The sequence below is a fragment of the Microcebus murinus genome, chromosome 6 (genome assembly GCF_040939455.1).
Source record: "Microcebus murinus isolate Inina chromosome 6, M.murinus_Inina_mat1.0, whole genome shotgun sequence".
Classification (NCBI taxonomy): Eukaryota; Metazoa; Chordata; class Mammalia; order Primates; family Cheirogaleidae; genus Microcebus; species Microcebus murinus.
In genome coordinates this window covers 83,904,445-83,924,691 of record NC_134109.1, presented here as the reverse complement: position 1 = coordinate 83,924,691, position 20,247 = coordinate 83,904,445, and the positions used below count along the sequence as shown (strand labels likewise).

Genomic DNA, 20,247 nt, shown 5'->3' with positions numbered 1-20,247 from the left:
GTTGCCTTAAGAAGCTACCTAGTCTTTAGGTGGTTTGGTTCACTGTAAAATCAGGGGACTGGGTCAGTGCACATCCGTGAATTTAAACGTAAGCTTGTACTCACGCTTTGCATATTTAAATTCATAAAGGGCACTTAAAACAATAGATGTATATAGAACATGAAATGAAGTTCACTCCATCCGAAGTCGCGACCTCCCCCTTCCCCGGGACACCAGGGGCCTCCTGGGCCGCGCCAGGGCCGGCCGGGCTCCGGGCGCGCAGCAGAAGCCAAGCAGTGGGCTGACAAACTAAAAAAGGGCAAGCCCGGAGCCCGACCCGGCCCCCGGCGACTCCAGACAGCTCCTAATTCGGGCGGCGGGCGCGGGCCCCGCTCCCGGCCCCGCCACCTGTTCCCGGCAGCCAATGGGGCGGCGGGGGGCGGCCGGGGCGGGGCGCGGCTACTAAAGGCCGGGACGGCGCGCGCCCGCCCACCCGCCCAGGGCGCTCTCGGGATCGTCGCGCGGACGCGGCCCAGCACCGGGAACATTGCGCTCGTGGACCAGCCGGGCCGGAGCGATGCTGCGGGTGCGGTGCCTGCGCGGCGGGAGCCGCGGCGCCGAGGCGGTGCACTACATCGGGTCTCGGGTGCGTGCACCGCCGGCCTGGTCTGGCGGCCGCGCTGGGCTGCGCGCGGCGCGGGGCGCTCGCTTCCTTCCCGGGGCCCCCGCGTCCCCCCGCTTCCCCCAGCAGGGACGGCCTGACAGCGGCCCTTCGGTCCCCCTTGGAGGCTCGGCTTCAAGAGCCTTTGCGGGCTGCCAGGAACGTGGCGGCGTCCCCGGGGCAGGAGGGCGTGCATTGCGGCCGCGCCCCTTGGGGTGCAGTTGCAGTCTGCGCGTCTCGGCGCGGCGGCCCGCAGCGCAGGGGCGCCGCCCTCCTTGTCTGGACCTCTGTTCTTTCCACCGAGCTTCCCGCCCAGGGCGAGGGGGTGGGGTCGACGGAGACTCTTCGTAGTGAAAGGGTGGCGTTATTGGGTTCAGAGCCCTGGGTGGGCATGGAGTTGGGGAGCTTTCGGGGAAATGCGTGTGGAGCGGATGGATGGGGAGAAGGGGCAAGCAAAGGGAATGGGGACGCGGGGCGGGCGAGCAGGCTCGCTCCAAGTGTAACATGGAGTCCTGAGTTGCGAGAGGAGTTGGGGCGAGTTCAGCCTGTACTCGCAGTTTCTGCCCAGTCCCCGCCCTCGGCTTCCCTGCGGTGCCCGCGTGCGCCTGCAGACCCTCCCTTGCTCCTGGGACTGGAATAGCTTGGGCAGTTTGGCTCCCCCGGGAACCAGGTCCTGCACAGCTGCCGCTCTCCCTCTTGCTTTGGTCCCCACCCCAGCTCCCCTCCTCTCCCCTAACTGAGGCTTTTAACAGAGGATAGAGATTTGGAGGTTGAGGTTGGCTCAGTGGTTGAGAGGGATGCCCTCTACTCTAGATTGTATAGGCCCTACCCTTTTTAAAGGCTTCTTGAAGTTCTTCGATCTCGTTTTTAATTGTTTAAATTTGTGCCCGAGTTCATCTTTATCTTGGCTCGGGTACTGTGGGCCATCTGTAAAAAGAAGCAGATGGCAGTCGGTCACTCTCAGAACTGACATGCCAAAGAAAGTGAAGTGCATGTCAAAGATGAAAAACTTCTGGTTTGAAGCTGATTATTCTGAAAGACAAAGTCCTTTACAAAAGACCTTTACAAAGTCCTTCCACGTTTTCATTTGAAAAAAAAAAACCTAGTATGGGTAACCTTTGATACTGAAGGGGAAAGGAGGCTTCCTCCCTAGCTGGGCTTGGCTGGTGTAGAGCAGCGTTCTGCCATCTTTGAGAAGAGTGTTGACCCATCATCTGCAGAACAGTTGCCTAAAGCTTGATCGCAGAAACCCAATCTGAGATAAAATGAGGGTGTATGGCCTCTGGGCACACAATCTTCTGAGGGGGGTTTAAAGAGTTATAGCAATTAATAAATAAAATTTATAGATAAATGGGAAGGTAAAAGAAAATCACCTGTAATCCCACTACCCACCTATACAGTATTAACATCTTGGTTTAAGTTCTCCTAAAGGGTTTTAAATGACTGTTATTCTGAGTTTTCATCCTGTTTCCTCGTCCTCCTCTTCCCAAGTATTATATAGGGAGGTGCACGCTAATCTTTCCTTTGTTCTTGGAAGCTTGGAAGAACCTTAACAGGATGGGTGCAGCGAACTTTCCAGAGCACCCAGGCAGCTACGGCTTCCTCCCAGAACTCCTGTGCAGCTGATGACAAGGCCACTGATCCTCTGCCCAAGGACTGCCCTGTCTCCTCGTACAATGAATGGGACCCCTTGGAGGAAGTGATAGTGGGCAGAGCAGAAAACGCCTGTGTTCCGCCATTCACCGTCGAGGTGAAGGTAAAGCAAGGGTATTCATGTGTCTGAAAGTGGGTTCCCTCCTTACCTTCTGCAGCCGGATTTTACTACTACCTCCTCTATAACTGCTTTCACTTTGGCTGACTCCCCTCGACCTCCCAAATCCAGTGGTTAACTTTGAATTATCTTACTTGACACCTTTATGGTATTTGACACTGTTTCCACAATGGTAATTCCTTCCTTTTTGAAACTCTTCCCTTGGATTCTGAGAGACCTTTTCTGGGGATCTTGGTTCTTTTGCTGTTCCTCAGATCTTCCTTCACAGTCTGCTCAGATCTTCCTTCACAGTCTGTAATGTTGGGGTTGAGTAGAATTTCAATTGGCCTCCTGTTAGCCGTTTTCACAGCTACCTACCCACCACCTCCACTCTGGTCCAGATCTCCCTCTGCATCAACTTGGTAAACTCCTTACTGGATATTGCCACAGGACCTCAGAGTTGGGACATCTAGAGTTCAAGTGCCAGCCACCCCACTAAACTAGACCCTTCTTCATTCCTTCCTTTTAAGCTTTGGCATTCCTATTTAATCAAGCTAAATCATCTTTGATTTCTCTTTTCAGGCACATCCTCCACATCCATTCTCCAAGAACTAACATATATTTTGTCAAAATGAATCTTGTCTCCATTCTTCTGCCTCTGCTTTAGGTCAGGAGCTCATCTACTGCCTGAACTATTGCAGTTAACTCCTAACTGGTCTCCCCTACTCACTCTTCTCTCCAAAATACCTTCCAACTTCTATCCAAGTGATTTTTTAAACCCAAATTTGATCATGCTGCTCATCCTGCTCCCTTCACTCCTCTAGTTTGCTAGCCTCCCATTGCTTAGGATAAAGTCCTTGTGCTATTCAAGATCCTTCACAATCTGTCAATTGTCTGCATTTCTAGGACTCCCTGTTTAAACACATTAGAGATGTGTTAGTATGGCAGGTTAGCAGATGTTCATTCCTGTTTATGTCTCTCCTTTCCTCTAATAGTCCACTCTGGTTGTCAGCAGACTTTATAAGATAACCTTATGCGCTGCTAAACTGGATTATTCTCTGTTCCCTAGAAAGCCCTGTGTTTTTGCTCCCACCTAAATCTCTTCCACGTATCCTCCTGCACCCTCTTACCTATAGTTTAAATTTATCACCACCTAGCTCCAAAGACTCCTTTCACAAAGCCTTCCAGTATTTCCCTGGCAACATGTAATAGCTCTCTTTTTTAAAATTCCTAGTGTTTTTTAATCTGTGAAATTCTTATGGTCAGACCTCTATGGGCTGTTGTTCAGGTTGTATATAGTATAAGGGTCCAATATCTAAAGGAGCATCATTTACATTGTAGACAACAGCCTAAACTCTCATTAATAATGGGTTACAAATGTATCTTTGATGTCCTTAATTTTTCCTGAATATCTACATTTTTATTTGTAATGAGGATTGAGGAAATAAGTTCTGTAACAGCATTGTCATGGTCATCAGAAATATTGCCTACTGTGTATCAGGACTCTAGAGGTGTTAACACAAAAGAATTTCCTCTCTTTTGGAGAGATATGATGTTCACATAGAAATGAAGACTAAGTATCTTACTCCAATCAACTGGCAAAGCAGTTGAATTGTAGTGCCAGGAGAGCAAAGGAAGAAAAATAATAGTAAGTGCTGGATAGTTAGGAAGTATTCTTGAAGGAAATGATTCTTTTTTTTTTTTTTTTTTTTGAGACAGAGTCTCGCTTTGTTGCCCAGGCTAGAGTAGTGAGTGCCATGGCATCAGCCTAGCTCACAGCAACCTCAAACTCCTGGGCTCAAGCAGTCCTTCTGCCTCAGCTACAGGCATGTGTGCCCAGCTAATTTTTTCTATATATATTAGTTGACCAATTAATTTCTTTCCATTTATAGTAGAGATGGAGTCTTGCTCTTGCTCAGGCTGGTTTCAAACTCCTGACCTCGAGCAATCCGCCCGCCTCTGCCTCCCAGAGTGTTAGGATTACAGGCGTGAGCCACTGCACCCGGCCAAAAATGGTTCTTGAGTTAGACCTGGGAAACAAGGTAATAGAAAAAGTAATAATTTCTTCTAATTGTTATGAAACTATATTTGGTTCTGATATTTGAAATTTGATGAGCAGATTAATTTATGTATCATCCACATGTTTTAAAAACGCATAGTCTTTATAAGTCTTTTCTTGAAAAGAAGTTGTCCCATCCCCTATCCATTTTAATTGGATGAAATTAAAGTTCAAATTCAGGCAATAATTTATCCTTCCACTTATCTTTAAAATTATTGACTTTCATATCATGTGATCTTATGGAATCAGAATTCTCAGACATTATTTTGAGTTCTTTATCACTTGATCTATGACTAGACTTTGTAGTTTCAAGGGTTTGTGGCAAGTCAGGAGACTGGGATCGAATTAGGTATTTGATAAAAGCTTGATAGCTAGTCTCAGTTAATTAGCTATTTGACCTTGTGCACGATTCCAGAAATTTCTGGGCCCCAGTAAAATGAAAATATTAAGACATTTGTTATCTACCTAAAGGATTAATCTAAAGGTAAAAGGTTACATGTACAGGATTTTTAAAGTATAAAACTACAATTCGTTACAGTTGCATGGATCCTGTTTGCCAATTATATTACAAAAGTCCATTGAGAGTGTACTGGTTGTAGATACTAGTAACATTTACAGAATTGATTTCGTTCCTCTGGTTATTTCTGTTTTATGCCACATGCTAAGACTGGTATTGAGGGAGAAGAAGGTAAATCTAAGACATACGTGACCTCTAGACAAGTCTGTGCCTTCTGGTGGAGAAGAATGCCACAGATATATTAATCAGTTTGGAAACAATAAAAGATAAAATAGTAAACTGTCTATAAGCAGTTAGAGAATAAGATGTTGGGAGATGTAAGTGCTAGTGAAATTTTGAGAAAAGGAGTGAGAAACATAGCTGTTAGGAAGCACAATCTTTAAAACCTATATATATGGCTTTTGTTCAGCAAAACATAGTAAATACTTGCTATCAAATATGTGCTTTTTGTTTTGCTTATCTTTTTTTAAAATAAAGCCCTTTGGTAAAGGGCCTTTTATAAAATGCAAGATTAATCAAGGTTAATATAAGTTTACAGCTGGATAAATAAGAAGTAGGTTTCCATTGTTATTTCTTAGTCTTCCAAAGACAGTATTTAAAAATTCATTTGGCAAGCCCTTGTAAAGGATTTTAGGCTCTGAAAGACTGTGAAGTTTCCAGGAATGCAGCCACATCTCTGCAACAGATTATTTAAAATATCACATGCTAAACATCTAATATAGTGTTCATTATCTTACAGACAGCTTGGTAAATGAGTATGAACTCACTTAGCAGGGTTATAAAGTAAGTGTAAACAATTTCCAGCTATCTCTTGGAAAATGTAATAATGGGCGCTGTCATTTGGACTTTGTCCAACCTTTGCCAGATTATCTGCTATTCAAGAAAACTCACATTTGTTCAAATAACTTTTTTCTCCCAGGAAAGTTTACTTTATATTTATCAAGGCAAGCTTCACTCTGTGTAGTCACGCGGGATTCTTTGGAATGAGTCTGGCAAGACAACATAACTCTGCATCCACTGTAACCCAGGGTTAAATTTTCAAAGGCTTCTTGTGCTTTAGCGGATTGTAAGAGATGTGCCTGGCATGAGAAGGAGGAAATGGTGAATGGATAAGTAGTACCAGGATGTGTCTGAGAGGAATTTATAAAGAGTTGTTATTACCCTCTCTTCCTGGCTGCTGCTGCACAAATTCCTAGGAGTAGAAAACAGTGGAGTGCTTTTGTTTTGTTTTTTGAAAGGGTAGATTGGTCTTAAAAATTACTCAAATATTTAATGCTGATAACAATTTTTATAGGCCAGAAATTGAGCCTGCTATTTGCCTGTACATCTTTAAAAGTAAAGGAACTAATTCGTGATTCAGACGAGAGGTCAGCAAACTTTCTGTTTAGTGCTAGATAATAAATAATTCATGCTTTGCAGATCATCAGTTTCTGTTGCAGCTACTCAACTCTGAACTACTGCCATTGTAGTGCAGAAGCAGCCTTAGACAATATGTAAACAAATGAGTGTGCCTGTGTTCCAATAAAACTTTATTTACAAAAACAGGCAGTGGGCCAGATTTGGCCCATGGACCTTTGTTTACCAACCCCTACTTTAGAGCTTCACTGGCATCATTCATGTTTTCTAAAGATCTGTTTTTTGGCTTATTCGTTATTAACCAAGCTGGGTTCCAGCCTAACTGATGTGAACCTAGATATCGAAATAACAAGAGGCAGGTCTGCTTTCATGTATTTTATATTTGTCAAAATGGAAGGTAAAAATGGAACTAGAGACACAAAGTCTAGAAAAGATATTTCCTTTGCCATTAAAGAAGTAGACATGTAGACATTGAGTCCAGTCTTGATGAGCAAAAACCATTGGGAACTATATAAACTATGTTAAGAAATTCCAGTTTTAAAAGTTTTTACACATCAAGATACAAATGTTCAAACCAGTGTATTAACCACCTCCCTTGGTGTAGTAGGAACACTGTGAGAGTAACAGAGCATTTGAGTCCTAGTCCTGCTTGTGCAGGTGGCAAGTGAGCATGTGACCTCCCTGAGCCCCATTCCTTGCATGTGAAATGAGCGTATGAGAACTTGCCCTATGTCTTAGGCAGCATTGCTGGAGGCACCAAATGGGAGAATATCAAGCTAAAGTAGATACCCTTGAGCCCGTTACCCAGTTTTACTTTCTAGTACTTTCTAGTACTTACCACTATCTGAAATTATCCAATTTATGGTGGAAACCCTACTATCTGATATGATCAGTACTGGTGGTTGGACAGTTAATCTGTGGTGTAAAGAAACACTTTTTTAAATACCTGCTTTAAACATTTTTTAACAAAAATTTAAATTTAAAAACTTGAAAACATTTTTTAACTTAAAACATACAAATGTACCTTGCTTTGCAAATCTTTTGATGAAGGTCCAAGGATTTTTCTTAGATTCTGGATTCTCTGATTAGAGTTCTGTTTCATCTATCTTGATCAACTGTAGAACACATCATGTATATTTCCCAATGTATTTCTTTAAGTTGAGATCTTAGACATATGCAAAGCAATCTGAATGCAGAATCTTTCTAGATTTTTACATTTTTGGAAAACAATATTTTACAGTTGTTGCACCTACCCTAATTCAACTTTTAGCAAATGGATTGAGCTATTTGAAAGCATTCAGTTGTTTACTGTCTTGTTGTCTTTTAAAATACATATAACCCCTGGAAACTTTCTATTGTTAAGGTTTTTTATTTTTTTTAGCTACTAAAAATTTGTGAATTTGTTTATCAGATCACTTTCTTCTGTGACAAAAGAACCTGAAGAGATGTGAGAGCTTGAATGGATTGGGGAGAGGAGAGGCATGGTTGGTGTGAGGCACACTGACAGGGAAGTACTAAAGGCAGACTTGCACAGCTGCACAATTTTGCCTAGTGCTAATTCTGTTGGACAGAAAAATCAATAACGGGTTTTTAAGAGAAATAAAGCATATTTTGAAAGTATGTTCCTGACCTTAACAGGGTTAAAATATCTCTTTTTTGCCATAAAATATCTTGAGGTGCTGTGTTCCAATATCCCATGAAACTCTGGGTCACGTATGGGTCATGCATGGGTTACGTATGGTTTTGGATTAGTATAGGTGCTTTTATATTCTTAGGCTATTTTGTTTGTTCCCTAGTTTCTTTCTTTTTTTTTTTTATTTTTTTATTTTTCGAGACAGAGTCTCGCTTTGTTGCCCAGGCTAGAGTGAGTGCCATGGCGTCAGCCTAGCTCACAGCAACCTCAAACTCCTGTGTTCCCTAGTTTCATATCACACTGAGACTCTCTAACAGGAATGCCTGTGTTCTGTTTTGGACCTAAAGCATGGTACAAACTGGCCAAGAGGATTCCAAGCCTATCCGTGGGCAGACATGCTCTTAGTGATTGAGCATGAGATCTCCGGCAGAAGCAGCAAAAGGCCTCAGAATAGGAAGATAATTTAAGAGTTCTTCATTCAACAAATGTGGAGTGTTTGCCCAGAGTGCCAGTATGCTCAATGCTGGGGATTGTCAGTGAACAAGTCGTGGTTGTAGTCTCAATTCCATGACACCATACTAAGAGTTGCCTCTGCCTGTGAACCTATATTATATATATTATTATATATATTATATATAATATAACCTATATTATATATGATTATATATTATATTATATATAATATAACCTATATTATATCATATTTTTCTCCTATAAGTATTCCATTTACTTTCTTCTATTTCTAGGCTAACACATATGAAAAGTACTGGCCCTTTTACCAGAAGCATGGAGGCCATTATTTTCCCAAAGATCATTTGAAAAAGGCTGTTACTGAAATTGAAGAAATGTGCAATATTTTAAAAATGGAAGGAGTGACAGTGAAGAGGCCTGACCCCATTGACTGGTCGCTGAAGTATAAAACTCCTGATTTTGAGTCTACGGGTAAGTGATGTTAGATAACTAAATTACCAGCGTCTTCATTTTCAATTTCTTTCTCAACATGTAAAGAGAAAGCTCTCAGAATTTCTTGGAGATTCCTTTGTTTTACATACTCTTCCAAACTTTAAAGATTAGTTAATGCTCATAATTAAGTTTATCATCAGAAAAAAAGAATTATTTAGGAATGGTTTGGTTTGTGTTGATATGATTAAGATACGCACATTCTAAACTCCATAGTAAATCTAGTGGACTCTCCTTTAAACAAGCGGTTTTTCCTAAACTTTATGGTCATTTGTTTACATAAGAACAATGGATTCCATTTCATATTCCTCAAGAACAGAAATTAAGAGGGGAATAGAAACATTTCTATTTTTAACTGACATTGCTGCACTACTGTTCTTGTGCCTGAGGTTAGTGTTCTAATTTATAGTTTTAGAATGATCCTTGGCCCAATTTTTATCTTATATCACTGACAGTCTTTCAAGAACTCTGTTTCTGGACAGCAAGAAAGGAACTTACAAATGGTGAAGCCTTAATGGTTCAAGATCTCTTTGTGCAGACTTTAGTGCTTCATTTTTTTCTTTTTCTCCTTTTGCTTGGCTTTGCCACCCCCACACAGAATTCATGTTAACAATCTAGTATGTATTATTATATTCTTTTTCCATTTTTGTATAATTATATATATATATATACATGTACAGGGCTTTTAGTAATTTTTTTCTTACTTAAGAATGAGATTATATTAATAATATATGGAATTTTCTGTCTTTGAAATTAACACTACTGAGGTTGTTGTGGAACTTTTCGGTCTGTCAGGTTTATACAGTGCGATGCCGCGAGACATCCTGATAGTCGTGGGAAATGAGATTATCGAGGCTCCCATGGCGTGGCGTGCGCGCTTCTTTGAGTACCGAGCATACCGGTCAATTATCAAAGACTACTTCCACCGTGGTGCCAAGTGGACCACGGCTCCTAAGCCCACGATGGCTGATAAGCTTTATGACCAGGTAAGTCCCTAATAATAGGCCCATTTATTAGTAACTTTTCTAAATAGTCCACAAAGAGTAAAATAGAGATTCTCTGATACCTTGTATATGTTACGCATTTTAGAAATGGAAAATACCACTTAATTTTTTAAAAATGGTTGTTTTATGATAAAAAGAAGGTAAATGATCTTATGATAGTAATACTATTAGTAATAGCTGACATTTATTTGGTGCTTACCTTGTGCTGTGTCCTGGGCTTAATTCTTTATTTTACATCCTCAATCCTGTTTATTCTTCACAACAACCCTATGAGGGAGTACCGTAGTATCATTCCATGATGGGGAGGAAAACTTGCCGGCTGGCGTACTTCCAGTCGTTAGTGGAACTAGGGAAGTCACTAGGCTGAAGTTTATTTTCTTCTCTTAGAAAAAGAACCTGGTCCACAGGCTAAATTCACAGTAAAATGAAATGTATATCCCTTATTAAACCACTTATATTTGATCATTTATGGAAAAATTTAAAAATAAAAATTTCTTCTAGAGGTTTAAAGACAGAAGTAAATAATGAATTTATTTTGCCACACCCCATCAAGTTTGGCAGGATAAGCATGGCATCTCATTTTATGGTGTGAGTTAGGCTCAGGACCAAATTCCTTTTCTAAAAGAACAGTATGACTTCATGCTGTTAACTTGCAGTATAAACACATGTTCATATCGATAGCTACATAAATCAATGTGTGGGTCTTGGAACATTTTCAGAATCAATTACTGCCCCTGTACCACTCTTTTCTAAGTATAGTAGTTCCCCCTTACATTGGAGGGGAGGGATATATTTCAGATCCCCAGTGAGTGCCTGAAACTGTGGATCATATTGAACCCTATATATTATATGTTTTTCCTATACATACGTACTTATGATAAAGTTTATAAGTTAGGCACAGTAAAAGGTTAATAAAATAACTAATAACAGAATAATTACAATAATCTACTGTAATAAAAGTTATGTGTATGATGTTCCCCCTCCCCCACCTCTCCCTCTCTCTCTGTCTCTCAAACTATCTTAATATTTTTAGACCACAGTTGACTTCAGGTAACTGAACTGTGGAAAGCAAAATCATGGATAATAGGAAACTACTTATCGTAATGCTTAGTTTTTTATTTTGTTGTTGTTTTATTGTTTTAGTTTGTTTATCATGCATAATTCCCATGCATGTTTTAGTCTAGGACTGAATAGTAGTATTTTGGGAAATGATGAACTGATTTTTTAAGATAATGTATGCATTATAAATAGTTTCCTCATGAACCAATACATTGTGTGTGTTCATTCTTGTTCCAATTAGGATTATCCCATCCATTCTGTAGAAGACAGACACAGATTGGCTGCTCAGGGAAAATTTGTGACTACTGAGTTTGAGCCGTGCTTTGATGCTGCTGACTTCATTCGAGCCGGAAGAGATATTTTTGCACAGAGAAGCCAGGTTGATAGAGGCTGCCTCTGAAATTTCACACTATATTATTGTATTTTTTATTTCCAAATTAAGATATTTTCATCCTAAATATTTTTAGTTTTCTAAACATAGAACCAAATCTTTATAGATTGTATGTCTGCCTTTCAGGTTACAAACAACCTGGGCATTGAATGGATGCGTAGACATCTTGCTCCAGACTACAGAGTGCATATCATCTCCTTTAAAGATCCTAATCCAATGCATATTGATGCCACCTTCAATATCATCGGACCTGGTCTTGTGCTTTCCAACCCTGACCGACCTTGTCACCAGGTAAAAGAGTTCTTAGGACTCTGAAAAAGCAATAGAGTCTAGCAACTAAAGTAATTGCCACCTTTATTTTTAAGCACTTCCATGATTCCCGGTGGTTCTAACTGACAAATGCGGCAATGCTCAACGTTTGATGATCAAACCTTGGATTGCTTATGGCGTGTTGATTACTCGCTGTCCAACACTCAGAATTATACATTGTTGCCATGATAATTAGTGTAATGTCATCAGACTTTGGCTGCTTGCTGTTGTCAAAGCCTCAAGTTTGTGCATATATGTGTATTTTTATTGAACGGAGTGGTATTATCTCATAACTTGCAGAAGTGGTTCCACAGCAGCTGAATTGTAAACAAGATGATCTCTCTGCATGGCCAGGGCAATGCCACTGGACAGTGTCTTCCCTGTCCAGTAGGGTCAGGCTCCCTGTGGCCAGCTCCACCCTGCAGGGGCAAGCAGAGCCACTGTGCTGCAACTGGTCTGTCCCCATTCCTAACTTTCTGCCTGTGGCCCCCTACTTCCAGTTGGGTGGTGAGTGCTTTTGTTACTTGCAAAGCTGCAGCACACCTTTTTAAAACCACTATTATACCATGTCACTGTTCATTTCTATCCCTTATTTTTAGACCTAGTGACCAAAATGACTTATTCATTTCATTTTAATATTTATCAATATAATAAGTGGGTATATAAACACAGGGATGGCTGAGTTGTAGTATGTCACTAAGGACAATTATGTTTTTTTTAAATACATCTCTATCATTTGTCATAAATACAAAGTGATAGACAATGAAATGGATGGACTACAGGTTTGATATAGTCACATTTTTTGTTTTCTTATAACTAAATAGGAAATAGTTTCTTTTTTTTTATAAATGAGAGTTTCTTAAGGAAAGTATCTTTGGTATTTTAAATCTCTGAAACCTGAGAAAAGCACAAGAATAACTTTAAACGTTGTAATATTTCTGTTACTTTTAAACTTGAATCTGAGGATTTTATATACATTTTTAATTAGGATTCAGACAAAATCATCCAAATGTTTTGAAAATTTCTTTATTTTGGCAATTGAGAAGACAGCTTCTCAGAAAGGATTACTGATGAGATAAGGGCTATCAGAAACCAGGAATAATAAGAATAGTATATATGGATTTAAGCCTCTTTAAATTTTTTTGGTCTTGCAGATTGATCTTTTCAAGAAAGCAGGGTGGACCATAGTGACTCCTCCAACACCAGTCATCCCAGATGGTATGTTTACTTTTATATGCTTATAGACTAAAATGATTGCTTTGGTGACCACGGATCTTTCACCTATAGAGAGCAGCCCAAATGTTAGCAATTTAGAGAAAATGTTTCCCCAGGTAAGGAATAAAGTAGTACTTAGAACTATAAGTGCTAGAATAAGGCTGGGACTTGTGTTTGCAACTTTTTCTTCCATAGAAAATGAAAATGAGAAGACAGAATAAAACAATATCGCATAAAGCCAAGATATGACTTTTTAAGGAAAACAGGATGAAATCCAAATGTGTAATGAGTATGGATTGATTCATAACTTTTATTGATGAATTGTGTCAAGATTAAAATAAGTTTTCACATGGAAAGTGAACTACTGAAAGAATTGAGCTGGTTCACTTTGATATTCTTCACTTCAAGTAAATTCTTGCTTTAAAAAAAATGATAGCAGACATGGTTTAACAGTTGTTGCTGTTTTTAGATCATCCACTCTGGATGTCATCCAAATGGCTTTCCATGAATGTCTTAATGTTAGATGAAAAACGTGTTATGGTGGATGCCAATGAAGTCCCAATTCAAAAGATGTTTGAAAAGCTGGGTATGTATGATAAATGAACCATGCTGTGTATGAAAATGTTAAAGGAGAAGAACCAAAGAAATGACATACTAGGTTTGATGTATGATTTATCTAATTTAATTTCTATTCCTTTTAGAGTCACTAAGTTATTATTTTATATATGTCCAGTATTTTGTTTTCAACAAGCATAGCCTCAAGAAGTTGAAGGTACAGCCTGAGCTCCTGAGACACCCCCTTATCAATAAGTTTATCAGTCTTCTATGACTTAGCCAGTGTAGGATTACTTTAAAAAGTTTGGCCTGTCAGTTTTATATTGAGCCCTAATGATTTGACCCCTAATGCTACGCCACTTTTTCCCCTGGCTTTTGTTAAATAACCCAGATGCTTGGGTTCATTTTCTTTGTCTATTAAGATTTTGTTGTTTATCAGCTTAACATAGTGGAAAGGACCAAATATCTAATTTATAATTTTACTTTTAGTAATTAAAGTCTGTTTTGGGTGGGCACGGTTGCTCACGCCTGTAATCCTAGCATTCTGGGAGGCCAAGGCGAGCAGATCACTCAAGGTCAGGACTTCGAGACCAGCCTGAGCAAGAGTGAGACCCCATCTCTACTATAAATAGAAAGAAATTAACTGCCCAACTAAATATATATAGAAAAAATTAGCTGGACATGGTGGCACATGCCTGTAGTCCCAGCTACTCGGGAGGCTGAGGCAGTAGGATTGCTTGAGCCCAGGAGTTTGAGGTTGCTGTGAGCTAGGCTGATGCCACAGCACTCTAGCTAGGGCAATAGAGTGAGACTCTGCCTCAAAAAAAAAAAAAAAAAAAAAAAGTCTGTTTAGACACAGGGAACTTGTTAAAGCAAACTCGATCAAGCAAATGAATCCCCTCCCATTCAGGATTAATATGTCCCTAGCCATCCGACTAAGATAGATACCTGGTTCTATCAGAAAACTTTTGCTGGCGTTTACAAGCCCACTCCTTACCCCAAATCCCCTTCTTGCCCTTGTTCAAACTGCATTCTTCCTCTTCAGAGCCACTCTCAGTCTCACTTTCTCAGGAAGTCTTCCTGAATGACTCATGCCTCCTCCTTCTCCCTAACTATACCAATAGACCCTTTAATGACTCTGTAGCTTATCTGCCCCCTTAAAATAATGAATTCCTTGAAAGAGGAGCATAGATTTATTTTTAAACCCCACTATGTCTAATGCAACAGATTCTTCCTAAAGACTGTTGGTTAAGTAGGTCATGCACGTCACAGCCTTGTTGTTACATATGGTACTTGGTTAAACCAATTGATTATCTTTGGTACCTATATAACCATACATCCCCAATTTGAAAATACCTGCGCTGTTCTCTTGTTTCCTTAATGTGTCCTGGTAAAGTTAATCTATATCAGATAAACTCTCTTTATATGTGAGTATATGAAGTCAGCTTTCCAAGTTGGCTAAATTATGCTTTTCTTACTAAATTAACATGCTAAAATTAGAAACAGTCTGTCAAATTAAAGTATAATTTTAAAACACCTTAATATTTCAGTACTCAGTTTTGAATATTTGTTAAGTATGTATGCTCATCCAGTCTATTGACTTGTGAATAGTCAATAGAACAAAACTTCAGAGTCTCTGTTGACTTTTTGATGAATACTTTATATTAGCAGTGGAATATATTAGATGTCATATAGTTGGTAAAAATAAAATTGAAAGAGAAAAGACTGTTCTGGGTGAGGGTAGCCTTAAGGATTAGAACCATGGGATTCCTCCAAGTCTTTAGGCTTGCTTTCTGTAGGAAAGTCTTTATGTTAATTCATCTAATTGACCACATCTCTTTTTCAATGCAGGTATCAATACCATTAAGGTTAACATTCGGAACGCCAATTCCCTGGGAGGAGGCTTCCACTGCTGGACCTGCGACGTCCGGCGCCGAGGCACCCTGCAGTCCTACTTTGACTGACCGGACCTGACGGAGCTTGTGGCTGGCCTCAGACACACCTAAGAAGCTTAGGGGCAAGGTTCATTCTCCTGCTTTAAAAGTGCATGAACTGTAGTGCTTTAAACAATCATCTCTTTAACAGGGGTCTTAAGCCTGGTTCACTTTTATTACATTTCTTTGACGTAAGGAAATAACTTCTACTAGGTATTACTCTTTACTCCTAAAGTTATTTACTATTTGGCTTCAAGTGCAAAATTTTGGTAAATGTGTACCAAGACAAAAATTAGTCACTTGGGTAACTTGGCAACTAATAATTAACCATCTACCTCTGTTTTTAATTTTCTTTCCAAAAGGCAGCTTGAAATGTTGGTCCTAATCTTAATTTGTTTTTTTTCCTTTTCAGTAGACTTGAGAATGTATTACTTCTTTTTTTCTAAATAAGAGAAAAAGCTTAGAAGGTACACAGATCCTCAGTAGAACCAGATAATTGTGTCTTTTTCTAATAAAGAATTTGAGTAATTTTCAATTTTTTGTTTTTAAAGAAATAACCTAGACTGTGCAAATGTTGAAGTAAATTTTCCATGAATATTTTTAATATTCTCATCTCAGCATTGGTGTTATGTGCTACTAAAAACCTTTTCATACAACTTACCTCATTTTAAGTGAATTATTTTAATCTTTTCCTCTTTTTCCAAAAATTTACAGAAATATTTAGTGTAATTTGATATAACTATCAGTTCCCATCCTTAAATTTTGATATTCAGCATCTGATGGGTACATTGCATCTTTGGTAATGTACGATTTGTTTATAGGTATGCAAATTATTTACAGCATAGACTTTAAAAGCATTAAAAAAAAAAAAAACTAATGGAGATAAAACCTACACACAGTATGAAATAATTTTAATGTTAGATACTGTATATGTATTTTTATTCTAATAAACTTTTGTGTTCCAGACTGGACTTTATTAGGGTTTGGCATGAGTCTAGTTATTTTAGTCTAGTAAATTATAGGAAGGTAGCTTAGTATAAGTAAATTATAGGAAGGACAGACTTCTAATTCTCTAAAATAATGAACATATTCATTCCAAATTTAAACCTAACACTTGTATTCAGGAGTGCTTAGCAAAGTCATATTTGGGGTTTTTTAATTAATTAATTCACTCATTCAAAAATATCTAAATATCTTTTGAGTATAAGGGACTAATCCTAGGTCTCAGAAAGGAAACATAATTTTTTTTATTCGTGAAAATCTGCATAGAATGTGTGCCTTGAAATGAGTCACAGGTTTCAACTATTCCCTTGCCAACACCTTTATCTCCTTTATATCCTAGTGTCCTTTTTCATCCATCACAGACGCACCTATTCGTTCTACATTTCGACTGAATCCTAGTTGAGAAATCGATGCAGTTGTGTGGATTGGTGCACCCTTAGGGTATAAATTGCCAGGCCTAAATGCTACTCAGCAGTTCTGTTACACGCCCCCTCTGCATTCTTCTCAATAGCTGTTCCAAACCTGCACTACATTTTCTTAGCTGATTGTGTTATTTCATCTTTCACAGAGAAAATAGAGACCACCAGGCATTAGCTCCCTAAGTTTACAGTCCTTTATAGATTTATACATATTTGCATACTCTGATTAAGTTTCTCTCTCCTCCTTGCTTATAGTCCCTCCTTATCCTCGAGGGATGTGTATAGTCCCTCTTTATCCTCGAGGACCCCCAGTGGATGCCTGAAACTATGGATAGTACCAAACCTTGTAGATACCATGCTTTGTCCTATACATACAGACCTACGATAAAGTTTAATTAAGTTCATCTGGTGCAGTATGTTGCCATCAATTGGAACACGTTTCTGTTCATGTCTTCCACCCACAAATTTATTGCTTTTTCCATCTTAACTAAGCATTTATAATGCACTGTGGCCACAACTTTTTCAGTTTGAGGTGCAACAGCAAAACTATCATGAATTTTTTTTTCCCTTCTTCACAATTTCATGGATAGAAGATTCATTCTTACCATAGATCTTAGCAACTTCAGCATACAATTTGGTAATGAGACAGCTACTAAGTGACTAAAGAGCAAGTAGTGTAGACTGTGTGGATATACTAGATAAAGGGAGGGTTCACATCCTGGGAAGGGCAGAGCGGGCGGGTGAGAGATTTCATTGCTACTCAGAACAGTACGTAGTTTAAAATTTATGAATTGTTTATTTCTGGAATTTTCCATTTACCGTTTTCAGACGATGGTTGACTGCTGGTGACTGAAACCTCAGATAAGGGGTGACTACTGCACTAGCTAAGCTTCTAGAAAGGAAAATCAGGCCTTCATCTAATCACTTGCATTCACTTCTCAACCCTCTTAAAGGGACACTTCTCTAAGTGCTGCAGACAAAGAGGTGAACCTTCTGACCAAGTCTGATCCACACACAGACACACATGCTGTCTGTTGATCCTAATCTTTCTCTTTGGGGAGCTTGCTACACCAATTATCTTCCTTGTAACTCCAGCAAAGTTAAGTGTGTGTGTGTGTGTGTGTGTGTGTGTGTGTGTGTGTGTGTGTGTGTGTGTGTGTTTGCATGTATGTGTGTGGTTTTTTATCCCCACCTCGGAAAACAGTCATGCTCAAAATAATCCCTCAAGGCACAGTCTATACCCCTGATCCATGATCACGGCCTTTTTACAACAAACTGATCACCTTAGTTTGACAGCTACCACTTGTCTTACAGTATCATGTAACCAAATAGATAGTCAAAATGTATATACAGATGCCACACATTTGAAATAGCTAGTTGGCTTGGATTTAAACAACTGAGCCATTGAAAACTTCCAGCATAAACATTCTCATATTTTCAAATTAAGTTTCCAGTTCATTTGCCTACCTGATCTACAGCCATCTGTACTTTGTGGTGTGTGCCTGTTGAGTGATTTAGAACTATAATTGATCTATCGTTGCTCAAGTCAAAACGTTCTTCAGGCCAATTCTGTTCCATAGAGATAATATCCTGAGGGGGGTTTCATTCCATCTCCCAATACATTTGATTGTTAATATCAGTATTATGAGTTTTGCTAGCTTATACAATATTGATTTTACCTAATTATGTAATGGAGACCCACCTTTAATCCCCCTCATGTTAAGTTGTAAGACACAATGCCGTGTTTGTGAACCAGCCCTTTGATCCTTTGTTGCCCTCACTTTTTAAAGCAGCTGTTTTAAATTTCCTTTTTTTTTTTTTTTGAGACAGAGTTTTGTTCTGTTGCCCAGGCTAGAGTGCTGTGGCATGGCATCAGCCTAGCTCACAGCAACCTAGAACTCCTGGATTCAAGCGAGCCTCCTGCCTTGGCCTCCAGAGTAGCTGGTACTACGGACATGTGCCGCCACGTCCGACTGATTTTTTCTATTTTTGGTAGAGACAGAGTGTCACTTGCTCAGGCTGGTCTTGAACCCCTGACCTCAAGTGATCCTCCCGTCTTAGCCTCCCAGAGTGCTGGGATTACAGGCATGAGCCACTGCATGCAGCCTCCAATTTTCTATTAACCCATTTTTTTGAGGGTGAAAAGTAATATGATAAACCTATCAAACATGATATTCTTTGCCCATTTTGTAGGCAGTGCACTGAGTGTCTTCATCTGATGAAATGTAACTAGTTGGGCCAAACTGGTTATACATACACACACACACACACATATAGCTATACTATTGTTATTATTGGTCCTTTGATAATGTTAGCAGCATTGACAAGCCAATGGGTATGACACCAAACCTAGAATGTGTGTCAAGTCCTAACAATGTAAGTCCCCCAAACAATAGGTTAAGAGACAGTGGAATTTACTTGCTAGCTATATGATGGACATTTTCCCTGGGACTACTTCTCCAGGAGAACTTCAAATGCTGCCTTTCTTGTTGGCAAATAAGGTGTGTTTTATCACTAGTTTGAATGTCAGTGGGGGCCAGTGGCATGTCATCATTTAGCCCATCATTGCATTGCTTGAGTTTCCCCTGTGTCCATTAAATGAGTGGACCTAGGTTGAACTAGAGTGTCAACTTGGCACCACAGACCCTGGCATATGGTTTATTTGATAAGCACCACCATGTACTACTTTGATTTGCTCTCACAATTTCCATAGAGATTTCCAAAAAGCAGTACCATACACAGGGACAGAGGAGGTCCCTTCTCTTGCTCAGTTTTCTAGTGCACACTTGCTAGACTAATTTATAAGCTCATTGTCAATGAGCCAAGAATCATTATAAACCCACATATATGGTTTGCAGTTTTAATTTGTGTTCAGTTTTATCACTGCCAAAGACACAGCCAATAATTCAGCTCATTGGGCTGACTTGTTCTTATCGTCTTCCATGAGGATGGAATTAGAATTAGAACAGCTGTTTTCCATACTGAGCCATGGTCCTTGATTCTGGAACCACCCTCTAGAAACCAATCTGATTGCCAGACTTCCTTGGGTACTGGTCATAAGGAAGGGACCATCAACAATAACAATAACAAGGCAAGTCTTCTTGGGCAGGCTCTATAGTCAGTCCTAGGGGAAAGAGGCTGCTTGCTTATAAATACAGTGCATTTCTCCCGTGGAAACTCCCAGTGGCATGCTCCTGTTTCTGAGTGGACATATGTTTTCATTTCTCTTAGGTAGATACCTAGGAGTGGAATTTCTAGGGCCTGTGGTCAATCTATGTATGACTTACAGGAAAAAATTACATTATTAATAAAAAACTAATAAGGGTAAAAATGAACCCACTAATACAGCAAATTAGTGTATGATTTGTGTGATTCATTTGTATAGTCATTTGTATGACTATAGTATGATTTTAAAAAGACAATGAAAATTATCTAAGGGATGAA

General features: G+C 39.5%; 1 protein-coding gene across 1 annotated transcript; it reads left to right on the top strand.

The window, feature by feature from the left end:
- The first annotated feature begins 452 nt into the window (after nt 1–452).
- On the top strand, nt 453–16,356 carry GATM (glycine amidinotransferase). The gene is made up of 9 exons (XM_012766713.3): nt 453–625; nt 2,178–2,396; nt 8,702–8,897; nt 9,711–9,901; nt 11,220–11,357; nt 11,496–11,660; nt 12,833–12,896; nt 13,363–13,479; nt 15,300–16,356. Exons 1-9 carry the CDS (start codon nt 557–559, stop codon nt 15,410–15,412), a joined length of 1,272 nt encoding a protein of 423 aa, XP_012622167.1. The 5' UTR covers nt 453–556; the 3' UTR covers nt 15,413–16,356.
- The last annotated feature ends 3,891 nt before the right edge of the window (nt 16,357–20,247 follow it).